This window comes from Piliocolobus tephrosceles, chromosome 4 (assembly GCF_002776525.5).
Source record: "Piliocolobus tephrosceles isolate RC106 chromosome 4, ASM277652v3, whole genome shotgun sequence".
In the NCBI taxonomy this organism is placed as follows: Eukaryota; Metazoa; Chordata; class Mammalia; order Primates; family Cercopithecidae; genus Piliocolobus; species Piliocolobus tephrosceles.
The window spans coordinates 109,824,743-109,837,957 of record NC_045437.1 but is presented as its reverse complement, the minus strand read 5'-3'; the positions used below and the strand labels follow the sequence as shown (position 1 = coordinate 109,837,957).

The following is a 13,215-nucleotide window of genomic DNA, read 5'->3' as shown; positions in this document are numbered from 1 at the left end:
TAGAAAGGAAGTAGGGCATGCAGGAGAGACAGTAGAAAGGAAGTGGGGCATGCAGGAGAGACAGTAGAAAGGAAGTGGGGCATACAAGAGAGACTGGGCTTGGTTGTAACAGCCTGTTATCCCTGGGGAACTAGCTCACTCACCAGAGGACATTATGAGGGCTCTGCCCCGGCCCACCTTGTGATCCAAACACCTACCACTAGACCCCACCTCCAGCACCACCACACTGGGGGTCAAATTCCAACATGTGTTTCAGAGAACAAACCATATTCAAGCTATATAGCATAGCTACATAATTATTATAACACTATTAATAAGACTATCTTGGCCTTGGGAATTCTAAGTAGCACCTTTATTACATATTATATTTCTTTGTGTATTGAGTGTTTCTGGAGCTTAAATTCTATTTCACTGGCTGGTCTGTTTATGTACCAGTACCACACAGTTGTAATTATGGAGGTTTTGTAGTATGCAGTATATGTATATGTGTGTGTGTGTGTGTGTGTGTGTGTGTGTGTGTGTGTATAATTTTTTTGAGACAGCGCCTCACTGTTTTGCCTAGGCTGGAGTGCAATGGCACAATCCAATCACGGCTTATTACAGCCTCAGCTTCCCAGACTCGGGTGATTCCATCTCAGCCTCCTAAGTAGCTGGGACCACAGGTGCATGCCACCATGCCCAGCTTTTTTTTTTTTTTTTAATTATTTCTTGTAAAGACAGGGTCTCTCTGTGCTGCCCAGGCTATTCTTGAACTCCTGGGCTCAAGCGATCCTCCTGCGTTGGCCTCCCAAAGTGCTGGGATTGCAGGTGGGAGCTACTGCACCTGGCCAGTGTGCAGCATTTTAATATCTGGTAGGGCTAAGTCCCTCCTCACAGCTTATTTTTACTGTTTTCCTAGTTGTTCATGTGAACTTTATTGTCAGTTCGTCTAGTTCCGTAAAAAGGTATTTTTATTGGGATTTTTGATGATGCTGAGATGTCCTGACCAAGAACAAGGGATGTTCACATGTTCTTTTGTGTCTTTCGGGAATGATAGTTTTGTTCACATAAGTTTTGAATGTTTAAGTTTATTAAGTTTATTTCTAAATATTTTCTCATTTCTCTGGCTTTTGTAAGGAGGGTTTTCTCATCCATGTTTTCTTCTCATGAGTCATTTGTGGATATAAAGGCTATCCATTTGTGTTTGTTGATTTTTATATTTCATTACCTTGCTCAGTTCATTGATAGTTTGGTTTAGTTTATTATTGATTTTCTAAGAGTTTTCCAGGCATATTCTCACAAGTAAAGATAATAGAAATAGTTTGCTTCTTTTCCACTTCTGCTTTGAATTGTTTTTTTCTTGGTTCATTTGCATTGACTGCTTCCTCCAGCAAAACGTTAAATAACGCTGGAGATGATGGGCAGCTTCATTTTGCTCCTGACATTCGTGGGGTGCCCCTGGTGCTTCCCTGTTAGGTAAGGGATTAATTTTAGCCCTGAGGCGTGATATTTGATTTTAAAAATCAGTAATCTTGGGGCAGTTGGGTTAGAGGAATGGTAGGCAGATGCTTTCACTCCTTGCTCCTCCCTCCTCCTTCCCCGCTGGAGGGAAATGAGTTCTGACAGGTAAAAAGAGAGGAGTTAGGATTCTTTTTCTCTCTCCCTCTACCAGCATCACATTCTACTTCTCCCTCAAAAATACGTTGCTGAGAATCAGCATAGATGTTGACTCCGTAGAGAGCTCTGGAATCAACCTCCTGGCCTTCCTCCACCCTCACTCTTGGCCTTTTCCTGCCCCCCACATTCCTCTGCCTGTGGGGTGTGGAGCCACACGCCTTTGTGTGACGGTTTGTTTTCTCTCTCCTGTCTTTAGGTGCATGGCTGCTTCCTAATCCCATAGTCCAGAGGAAGCATCCCTAGGACTGCAGGCAAGGGAGCCGGGCAAGCCCCGGGCAGCCTTGAACCCTCCCCTTGCCTGCCCTCCCCCGTGGGGGCCAGGATGCTGAAGAAGCAGTCTGCAGGGCTTGTGCTGTGGGGCGCTATCCTCTTTGTGGCCTGGAATGCCCTGCTGCTCCTTTTCTTCTGGACACGCCCAGCACCTGGCAGGCCACCCTCGGTCAGTGCTCTGGATGACGACCCTGCCAGCCTCACCCGGGAAGTGATTCGCCTGGCCCAAGACGCCGAGGTGGAGCTGGAGCGGCAGCGTGGGCTGCTGCAGCAGATCGGGGATGCCCTGTGGAGCCAGCGGGGGAGGGTGCCCACAGCGGCCCCTCCCGCCCAGCCGCACGTGCCTGTGACCCCAGCGCCAGCGGTGATTCCCATCCTGGTCATTGCCTGTGACCGCAGCACTGTTCGGCGCTGCCTGGACAAGCTGCTGCATTACCGGCCCTCGGCTGAGCTCTTCCCCATCATCGTTAGCCAGGACTGTGGGCATGAGGAGACGGCCCAGGCCATCGCCTCCTACGGCGGCGCCGTCACGCACATCCGGCAGCCCGACCTGAGCAGCATCGCGGTGCCGCCGGACCACCGCAAGTTCCAGGGCTACTACAAGATCGCGCGGCACTACCGCTGGGCGCTGGGCCAGGTCTTCCACCAGTTCCGCTTCCCCGCAGCCGTGGTGGTGGAGGATGACCTGGAGGTGGCCCCGGACTTCTTCGAGTACTTTCAGGCCACCTATCCGCTGCTGAAGGCCGACCCCTCCCTCTGGTGCGTCTCGGCCTGGAACGACAACGGCAAGGAGCAGATGGTGGACGCCGGCAAGCCCGAGCTGCTCTACCGCACCGACTTTTTTCCTGGCCTGGGCTGGCTGCTGCTGGCCGAGCTCTGGGCTGAGCTGGAGCCCAAGTGGCCAAAGGCCTTCTGGGACGACTGGATGCGCCGGCCGGAGCAGCGGAAGGGGCGGGCCTGCATCCGCCCCGAAATCTCCAGAACGATGACCTTTGGCCGCAAGGGTGTGAGCCACGGGCAGTTCTTTGACCAGCACCTCAAGTTTATCAAGCTGAACCAGCAGTTTGTGCACTTCACCCAGCTGGACCTGTCCTACCTGCAGCGGGAGGCCTATGACCGGGATTTCCTCGCCCGCGTCTATGGGGCTCCCCAGCTGCAGGTGGAGAAAGTGAGGACCAATGATCGCAAGGAGCTGGGGGAGGTGCGGGTGCAGTACACCGGCAGGGACAGCTTCAAGGCCTTCGCCAAGGCTCTGGGTGTCATGGATGACCTTAAGTCGGGGGTTCCGAGAGCTGGTTACCGGGGTATTGTCACCTTCCAGTTCCGGGGCCGCCGTGTCCACCTGGCGCCCCCGCCGACGTGGGAGGGCTATGATCCTAGCTGGAATTAGCCTGTCCTTCCTGGGCCCCTCCTTGCCACATCATGAGCTGAGGTGGGACCACAGTCCCCAGGCTGCATCGGCCTGCCTGTGTTTCCCTCTTAGGTGCATTTATCTTTTTGATTTTTCCGAGTGGCATTTAAGTGCACAAATGATAAGGTGAGGATTATTCTCCCGTTCTCAAGGGAGTCAGATCAGGGGAACTATTCTAGGGTGTGTTGCGGGGTATTAAGCAGGAAACCACTGTGTGGTAGGGGGACACTGGGCATGTTGAGGCCAGAAATGTCCAAGTCCTGAGTTTTCTCCTGGAGCATGTGCAGAGAGTTTGGCAACGTTTGCTCTCTCTCCCTGACCTGGCTTTTCCAGCCAGGGCATGAGGCCTCCTTCTATACCTGTTCCCTTTCCCCCAGTGGGGCTGGGTTATGGGAGAAGGGGACATATTTGTGGCCAAAATGATACTAACCAAAGGGGCTGCCTTGTCAGGGCCTGGTGGAGTTGGTGGGTCATTGGGGCTCACTGCCTCCTGTCCTTCTCTCCTGTCTCTGACCCCCACAGCCCTTCTCTCCCTGCAGCCTAGCAGTTTATCGTTCTGAGATGGAAAGTTGAAGGGGGCAAGCAAGACCTCTCCTCAGCCCATGCCCAGCTGTCAGGGGAGAGGTGCAGGGAGGAAGGCCTTGTGCTGGGCCAGCCCCTCTCTTGCCTTACCTCAGAGAGGGACTATGCCCTGACCCTTCCTTTCTGAAAATCAGTCCCCTCTCTGTTGCTCTAGGAGGCTCCTGCTGGCTTGGTAGAAGACAGAATTCAATCCGTGTGTCCCTTTTCCCTCTGGGGTTTGGCACACAGGCTCCTCCCTGCAGGCTGTGGCTCTGGTGGCCTTTCAGCATGAGGTGGAGCAGTGACCAGATGGAGCAGTGACCAGGACGCCTCTGGCCCAGTGCTGCCCAGCCTCCCTGCCCACTCCCAGGCGCCCCATGTCCTCACAGGCCAGGATGCCATGCAGGGTGGAGAGGACTTGGTGGATTTTTGTTTCTTGCCTGACCTCAGTTTCATGAAAGAAAGTGGAAGCTACAGAATTATTTTCTAAAATAAAGTAAAGGCTGAATTGTCTGAAAAATATTATGTGTGTGTGTGTCCTGGAAAAGGAGGTAACAGGCGGGGGAAGAAAGGAAAAGGAAGAATGAAGAGTTAAGGAGAGGGCTAGATGGGTGGGAGGAAGCAAAGTTGAGGAAGGAAAGTGGATGAGTGGGAGAGAAGAGCCAGCGACAGCCCAGGGGATGGGGGCCAGGTGGGAAAGGAAGTGCAGGCCACAAGGTAGAGAGGACCCCCCAAGCCGTGCTCCTGCTGCTGATCATCCTGTAGAGCCAGGAGGCCACAGCAGGAAAGCTGGTGAGTGTCTCCTGCTTCTGCCTCCTGCTGGCTGGGCAGGCTTGGTCTGGGGAAGAACCAGCTCCTCTGATCAGGGTGGTCCCTGAGAGGTGCTTTGTGCCCGGTGCCCTCTGCTGGCCCAGGCAGTGCTTACTGAGTGCCCTTTATGACCTGCCGGGGAGCCTCAGGGTGCACAGCTGATACCAGGGTTGGCCTCACAGTGGCGCTTGGACTCCCAAACGCAACCCCAGTGAGAGTGCCTGTTTTGCTAACACCCAGAACACATACGCAGACAAAACTGTTACCTATGCATGTCACATGCAACATTCTGAGAGTTTCTGTTCTCCACTAATTCATTTAAAAGAACAAAACACGGCCGGGCGCAGTGGCTCTAATCCCAGCACTTTGGGAGGCTGAGGTGGATGGATCACGAAGTCAGGAGTTCAGGACCATCCTGGCCAACATGGTGAAACCTAAAAGTATTTTACTAAAAATACAAAAATTTGCTGGGCGTGATGGCGCATGCCTGTAATCCCAGCTACTCAGGAGGCTGAGGCTGGAGAATCACTTGAACCTGAGAGGCGGAGGTTGCAGTGATCTGAGACCACTGCACTCCAGCCTGGGTGACAGCAAGACTCCGTCTCGGAAAAACAAAAAGCAAAACGCTTTTTGTGACCACGAACTTGGTTTCCTGATTTCCTGCGTGGGTTTGAAAACTCGGGCTAGGCCAGGCGCGGTGGCTCACGCCTGTAATTGCAGTACTTTGGGAGGCCGAGGTGGGTGGGTCACCTAAATTCAGGAGTTTGAGACCAGCCTGGCTAACATGGTGAAACCCCATCTCTACTAAAAATACAAAAATTAGCCGGGCGTGGTGGTGGGCACCTGTAATCCCAGCTGCAGGAGGCTGAGGCAGGAAAATCACCTGAACCCAGGAGGGGGAGGTTGCAGTGAGCTGAGATTGTGCCCCTGCACTCCAGTCTGGGCGGTAAGAGCAAAACTCCATCTCAAAAAAAACCAAACCAAACCAAACCAAAAACCCTGGGCTAGCAACGTTCTTGGCAGAAACTACTTTGGAGCTCCACACCAGATGGTGGCAGAGGCGTCTGGGGAGCTGCGTCGAGGCCGTGGCCTTGGGAGCAGCTCTGACCTCCCATCTGGGCTCAGAAACCAGTGTCAGACATCCATTTTATTTTAGCCTTTGAGATGTGTGTGGAGTGGGTTTTGCCTTCCCCTGTTGCTTAGATGGGTTATTTAGCCCTACTTTTTTGTTAAATAAGGGGAGATGGTCGTTATCTGTGATGTGCAGATGTGGAGTAGGCCAGGAGATAGCTGCATTGTGCCCTTCCCAGTGGAGCCAGGAGGAGTCTGGCTGCCAGGCTCCATGTCCTTAGCATTTCATGCAGCTAACCAAGTGCATTGTTCTGAGTGCTCCGTGATAAATACAAACTTATTTAATCCTCAGAGCAAGCCTCAGTGGTGAGTAGTGTTTAGCTCTTGTTTGACCAGTGAGGAAGCAGGCACGTAGAGGTTAACTTGCCCAAGGTCACACAGAGGGTTGTGGGAGAGCCGGATTGGCATGAACTCTGCTGTTAGCCACTGTGTGATGCTGGACTGTTCCATTCCAGGCTTTACCGCCGCTTCCAGGCCATTCCCCAGCTGCACTTGGATTCTCAGGCCAGGCACCAGTGGTCTCCTGTGAGGGTGGTGAGGGGGCTGGGTGGCTCGGGGAGGTCCAGGAGAGATGATGGAGGAGTAGAGTTTGGGGCCTGCGGGGCCAGAGGACCCCCTTACAAGACAGAGACTGGATCTCAGGCTCCCGAAGGAAGGACCACCTTCAGGGGTCTCCTGGTATTCTCCCGTCAAGCTCAGGTCGTGCGCGTGTGTGCATGGTGGCTGCCTCCAGACCCCGAAGCTCCTGTGGGTACCAAAGCAAGTGGAAATGCCAGATGGAAAAGCCCTATGTTACTCAGTGCTGTAGAGTTCAGCCAGCCTCCAGTTTGCAGGTTTACAGAGCTGTCTTTCGCCTGGCTGCTGCTGCTGCTGCATTCCTGCTTCTGCCTCCAGCTGTGACCACCTCCTGCCACTCCTGCTGTCCCTGCAGGTTCCTGCTCGCTCTGTCTCCAGGACAGACTGCCTTCCCGGCAGCCTTCCCTCCTCAAGCCTCTTGGCCTTTGCAATCCTCTTACCTGGGTCACTGATGGGATCTCATTTGTGTAGATTTGAGTCACCCTCAGTGTAGACAAATGTCTGATGGAGTCTGGCCAAGGCTCTCCTGAGCCTTCGCTGGGCCCTGCATCAGAACCCTGCCAAGGCTGTGGGGCACGGGAAACTGAGACAAAGCCCTCAGGGCAGGCCAAGAGGGTGAGAGGTGGGGGGCATTTAGAGGGTTAGATACAGAGCACCCCTTTAAAAATACCAGCTACTGGTTTTTCATATTACATGTTCATTTTAGATAATCAAAACAGACTGCACACGCTCCCTCCTGTGTGTTTACGCGTGGATGGTGTATCCTACCCCACGTCTTCCTCACATCTACACATAATATGCATAGCTAAAACATTTACCACCAAAACCCATAGCGTTATGTACATATTTGTCTAGCTTTATATAACTTTAAATAACATGGATTTATATAACAGAAGCTTGCCCTCTTTCTGAAATATCTTTTTTTTTTTTTTTTTGAGATGGAGTCTTGCTCTGTCACCCAGGCTGGAGTGCAGTGGCGTGATCTCAGCTCACTGCAAGCTCCGCCTCCCAGGTTTACGCCATTCTCCTGCCTCAGCCTCCCGAGTAACTGGGACTACAGGCGCCCGCCTCGTCGCCCAGCTAGTTTTTTGTATTTTTCAGTAGAGATGGGGTTTCACCGTGTTAGCCAGGATGGTCTCGATCTCCTGACCTCGTGATCCGCCCGTCTCAGCCTCCCAAAGTGCTGGGATTACAGGCTTGAGCCACCGCACCTGGCCCTGAAATATCTTAACATGGGATTTCAGGCTCCCTGATGAGACCTCTGCGGAGGTCAGTGTTTTGCCACCAAAGGCCTTTCAGCCTCCATCTGTTCTCCCACCTACCCACATTCTGGCCCCTGGCAATTCACAGGGAATTGACACTAGGAAGTAGACGCCGGGGGCCATATTTCCTGGAGACCACCCTGGTGGCCGATGTCATAGAGTGTGGTAGGACTGGGCCGGCCCTGCTCTGGGCCCATGACCTGCGTGTCTGACTTGGGTCCAGCTGTTCTTCCTGCCAGAGCCTCTTCCTGTGAGGCGGGGGTAACACAACCTTCTGTGGTGGCTGTGGGATTAATCTGTGTGGCTGCATTGTGAGCAAAGTCTGGTGGAAAGCTCTGTCTCCACTGCTTTCCTTTTCCTGCTGTTCACCTTGGCTCCCTCGACACTTAATCCCCCCCACATGTGTCTGGAGTGAGCAGAGCGGGGGCAGTTGACAGGGGGCCGGGTAGTGCCAAGGCTGTTCCTTTCCCCCACTGCCTCCCTTGGCTAACTTGAAGTCTGACTCTTTATACCAGAACTGTAAGACAGTGTGTCAGAATAGATTCAGTCACAGAGCAGGAAGCAGGATCCCAGCACCTGGTGGAAATGAGAGGTCGGTGGTGCAGGGCTGGCACGGGGGTTCCGCCACCATCAGGGCCCAGACTCCTTCTTAGGTCTCAGTCTCACTCTTCTTAGCACGAGGCGTCCATACCAGGTATCATTTCTTGGCTGCGGGAGCTCCATCCAGCACACATTTTAGGTAGGAAGAAGGAGGAAGAAGGTAAAGGATAGATGGCAGCTGCCTCCTCCTCTCCTGGAAGCTCACAGAGCGCTGGGTCAAAACTCCCTGGGTGGAACTGGAACACACAGGCAACCCCGTCAGCAAAAAGGGGCTGGAAACAGTAGTTATGAAGCTGAATCAAATTAAGATTCTTGTTACTAAGGAAAAAGGGAGTGATTGTATGGGCAACTGCAAGGACCACCACCATACACGGTGCCTGGAAGACCAAGCCTGTGACAGTGACCAGGGATTTGGAGAAGGGAGGGTGATGGAGACCTTTGGGAGAGTGCATTAGGAACCCTGACCTGGAGAGGGACAGAATCAAACCTGCACAGGCTGGAGTGCAGCGGCGTGATCTTAGCTCGCTGCAAGTGCTGCCTCCTGGGTTCACCCCATTCTCCTGCCTCAGCCTCCCGAGTAGCTGGGACTACAGGCGCCCGCCACCACGCCCGGCTAATTTTTTGTATTTTTAGTAGAGACAGGGTTTCCCCCGTATTAGATGGTCCGATCTCCTGATCTCCTGATCCGCCCACCTCGGCCTCCCGAAATGCTGGGATTACAGGCGTGAGCCACCACACCTGGCCTGTTTTTCGTATTTTTTAGTAGAGACGGGGTTTCACTGTGTTAGCCAGGATGGTCTCAATCTCCTGACCTCGTGATCTGCCCACCTCAGCCTCCCAAAGTGCTGGGATTACAGGTGAGCCACCGCGCCCGGCGCAATCCTCGTTCTTTATAGAATAAAAGCAGTCTGCAGACGGCCTTCCCTCACGTTCCACTCACTGGAATGTAGTCTAGCTGCCTTCCCTGCAGGAGGTGGGTTGCACCCTCAGTGCAGCAAGCCCTGCATCTAGTCAAAACATCTCAGCACAGCTGTAAGAAGAGGAAGATGGCTAGAGACAGGCAACCTTCCCTGCACGGACAATGTGGCAAGTCTGTCAAAAGCCTCCTTTGGAAATACTGTCAAAGTTTTTATTGGGAAAAGGGCAAAACCTTTCAGGATCAGGAGTAGGTGAGTGGCAATCAGGCCTCACCCTTCACCAAGGGCCTTCCCTGAGGAGGGGCCTGCAGGATGCTGGCAGCGGAATGGGGCTGTGTGGCTCCTAGGTTAGATCATGACAGGAGACGGCCTCTTCCTGATTCTTGCTAGAACAGGCACACCTGGGGCCTTGAGCTCCAGGGAGCTCATGGAAGACATCTGGCCACTCTGAGCCCCTCACTGGAGAGTCCTGGGGAGTGGCTCACAGCTACCATCACCCACAGGGGCTGTGAGGACGTCCTGGGCCAGCATCTAGCACAACCACATGGGACACCCCAAGCAACTACTGCCCAGCCGAGGGCTGCCTGAATTTCTGACTCACAAATGGTGGGCAATGTGAAATGGGTATTTTAAGCTGCTGAGTTCTGCGGGAACAACAGTAGAAACCAGAACTCTCGGATGCTGTGTTCTGTCCTTGAAACGGTGGAAGATTTTATGTGACCAGAATGGAATGTTTGAACAAATATTTTGAGAATAGAATTTTAAAACATTTACTCATCAACACCCGAGGGTGAGGAACAGTCTCATCTAGGAGACTGGTTCTATTATTTACGTGGACGTTCTTGAATTAAAGGATGGGAATATTTTTTCCTTCCAAAACTTTTTGTCAATTTTATATTCTCTTTTTCAAGTTTTTGTTATGAAAACATTCAAACCCACAGGGAAGTTGAAAGACTAATACAAAGAAGAACCATATTCCTTCCACTGAGATGATCCGACAAGTAATATTTTGCCACATGGCAAATATATATCGTATAATTTTCTGTACCACTTGATAGGTAAAGAATGAATATTGTTTTTTAAATAACTTTTTTCTTATATAAGTAATAGGTGCTTATTGTGTAACTACCTAAAAACATTGAAAAATAAAAGGAAAATAACATTCATACGTAACCGCACTGCCCGGATTAACTGTCTTTGGTTCTCGGCTTGCTGGGCAGGCGTCTGACCTAATCTTGGTCTTCGTCGGGCAGGGGCGCCCTCTACTGGCGGCGGGGAGTCCTCGGCCTCCGTATGAACCAATGAATCAAGAAGGTGGTTTCCGAGCCTGACGGCCTCATACCTGGGTTTTCAGAAACCAAAATCCGGCTGGGCGCGGTGGCTCACGCCTGTAATCTGTAATCCCAGCTCTTTGGGAGGCCGAGGCGGGCGGATTACGAGGTCAGCAGATCGAGACCATCCCGGCTAACACAGTGAAACCCTGTCTCTACTGAAACTACAAAAAATGAGCCGGGCGTGGTGGCAGCGCCTGTAGTCCCAGCTACTCGGGAGGCTGAGCCAGGAGAATGGCGTGAACCCGGGAGGCGGAGCTTGCCGTGAGCCGAGATCGCGCCACTGCACTCCAGCCTGGGCGACACAGCGAGACTCCGTCTCAAAAAAAAAAAAAATCAAAATCTTGGGCGAGGCCTCACCTGAACCAGCAAGTGTGACTTCCCTGTCCTTGTCCCATTGCTCCCTTGAATTGGAGCCTGCCCCGATGCCCGCCTGGCTCCAGGTCAAGCCCTAGCAGTTCTCCACCCCAGTTAGACAGCATGGAACCTGTGGTTGCAACACCTCCTCCCTCAGCTGAACCGGTGCCCCTGATTCTCCCTAAATTCTCCTTCGTCCTTCAATTCATCTTTCTTGTGCTTTTGCTCCCAGTTGGGGGAAAACGTTCCTCAAACCGCAAGGATCATCCGCACAGAAGAAAACTTCTGTGACCAAATGTGCAGGGATCTCTCCCCACGTCCAAGCAGTGGAAGTCAGCCAGGTGTCCCCCAATTCAGCTCCGACTTGTCTACCTGGGGACAGTGCCAGATCCCACAGGTTAGGGCTCCATCTCCAAGACTCATCCTTGCGCCCTACCCCACCAGTCGAAAGTCGGGGCCTCCAGTACTTCTGACCAACTGGGTTCACGCTGGGGTTCCCACAACCCCTTTTTGAGTTTGATTAATTTGGGAGGGGGGGTGCTCACAGAGAATCAGTTTACTAGGAAGGATATTTTAAAGGATATAGATAATTAGCTAGACGAAGAGGTACGTAGGGTGAGGTTTGGAAGCACAGGCGCTTCTGGGGCCGTGGAGCTGGGGTGCACCACCCTCCCGGCACATGGATGAGATCTTCACCCTCCTGTCGTCTTCCATGTGTTCAGCTATCTGGAGATTCTTCAAACCCAGTCTCCTTGGTTTTTTATGGAAGCTTCATGACGTTGGCATTGCTTTCCCCAGGGTATAGGATGGGACCCTCTCACAGGGGTCCTCGAGTCCTGCCTTGGGGCAGCGGAAGGTCAGAGTCCTGCCCCTCACACACCCAACACTGTAACAAAAGACTGTAACAAGGGCTGTGGGAATTATAAGCCAGGAACCCTGGGTTGAAAACCAATACATAAACCAATATATATACACATATTGTGAAAAGAAAATACAAGTTGGGATCTCAAAATCACTAAGCCGAAGGGAAAAATCAAGCTGGGAACTGTGCCACACAGAGCTGCCTCCCATTCACAAATAAAAAGGCTACATACCTCCCTCACAATTTGCCCTTGTGGGCAAGATTTTTACTCTAAAAGAGTTCTGTTGAATTTCATCCTGACCATGTAAATTGATAACTTGTCTTCACGGTGATGGGGCAAAGGAAAGGACTCCGCCATTTCTTTGCTCACCTGAGACAAATGCATATCTGATTGCTTCCTCTGCCCTACTTTATCTTATGTAAAAGTGCAGATTCACCGAGCTAGCTGAATGTATAAATGACTATTCCTTTACCTCCCTTACATGTGAAGGGCCGATCAAAGGCTCAGAAGAATGCAACCTCTTGCCTTTTATCTACCCACACCTTTTAAAAATGTCTTTGTCTTTCTGCAATACCTGCCCTTTTTCCTTTAAACATTGAAGCCCTCAATATCATCTTTGGAGAAAGACACAGACTTGTATCCTGGGTGTGTGTCCTTAACATGGGCAAAATAAACTTCTACATTGACTGAGCTCTGTCTCAGATCCTTTTTGGTTTACAATTGGTAACCATGAAGGGATTCTGAGTGGAGCTACCCCTGGCCTTTGACAAATCTCCTGTGGGTCAGATCTCCTGCGGGTACTTGGTACCAGCTTGGGCTATCTTTATTGGTCAAATCAGTCTTTATTGCTCAAATCAGTTGGACAATTTGCTGAAGCCTGGGAGCTCCCCCTCCAGAGAATCCCTGATCTTCCAAAATCTGGTTGAGGTTTAAGGTTTATTTGGCTGTGCAACTCTTTTTCTGGAGTTTTATTCACTTTCAACAAGGAGGGAGTTTTCCTGCTTCCATGATGATGGAGTGCAGGCAACTCCTTTCTGGAATTTCAGCCCTCTTCCAACAGGGAAAGCAAGTTTGCGTCTTTTCCTGCTTCTAGGATGGTAGAGCACAGTCTTTAGCCTGATCTCATTCCTAGGTAAGTAGCTGAATGGGGGTTTTGTCTTGGAAATTCTCCTTAATCACTAAAGTTAAGATGAACAACCAGTTGGCCTTAATTCCTCCTTACCATTAGAGTGCTCAGCAATAATATAAATTGTGTGATCATTTGTTTGTTTTAATTGTTTTTAAAAATTTGTTAGTTTCTGTTTCTGCTGTTTTGGTCTTTTTCCCTTTAGGTTTGACCAACTCTACCCGACTTGATCAAATCCAAAGAAAAGTTCTGAATTATGGGGAACGAGGCTGCTGGATTGGCTAAATTCCCTCAGCTGAAAAAAAGGAAGAAGAAAAAATGGCCAGCAACAAGGAATATGGGAG

The 13,215-nt window shown here is 51.5% G+C and overlaps 1 protein-coding gene across 9 annotated transcripts in view; it reads left to right on the top strand.

The window, feature by feature from the left end:
• Nucleotides 1-4,420, top strand: part of MGAT1 (alpha-1,3-mannosyl-glycoprotein 2-beta-N-acetylglucosaminyltransferase) — a 20,128-nt gene extending 15,708 nt beyond the window's left edge. For all 9 annotated transcript variants that reach the window (XM_023193567.1, XM_023193568.2, XM_023193564.2 and 6 more), the window contains one exon: nt 1,853-4,420. In XM_023193567.1, the coding sequence (XP_023049335.1) occupies nt 1,979-3,316 (1,338 nt within the window). In that variant the 5' untranslated portion in view covers nt 1,853-1,978 and the 3' untranslated portion in view covers nt 3,317-4,420. The remainder of the gene's footprint in view (nt 1-1,852) is intronic.
• The last annotated feature ends 8,795 nt before the right edge of the window (nt 4,421-13,215 follow it).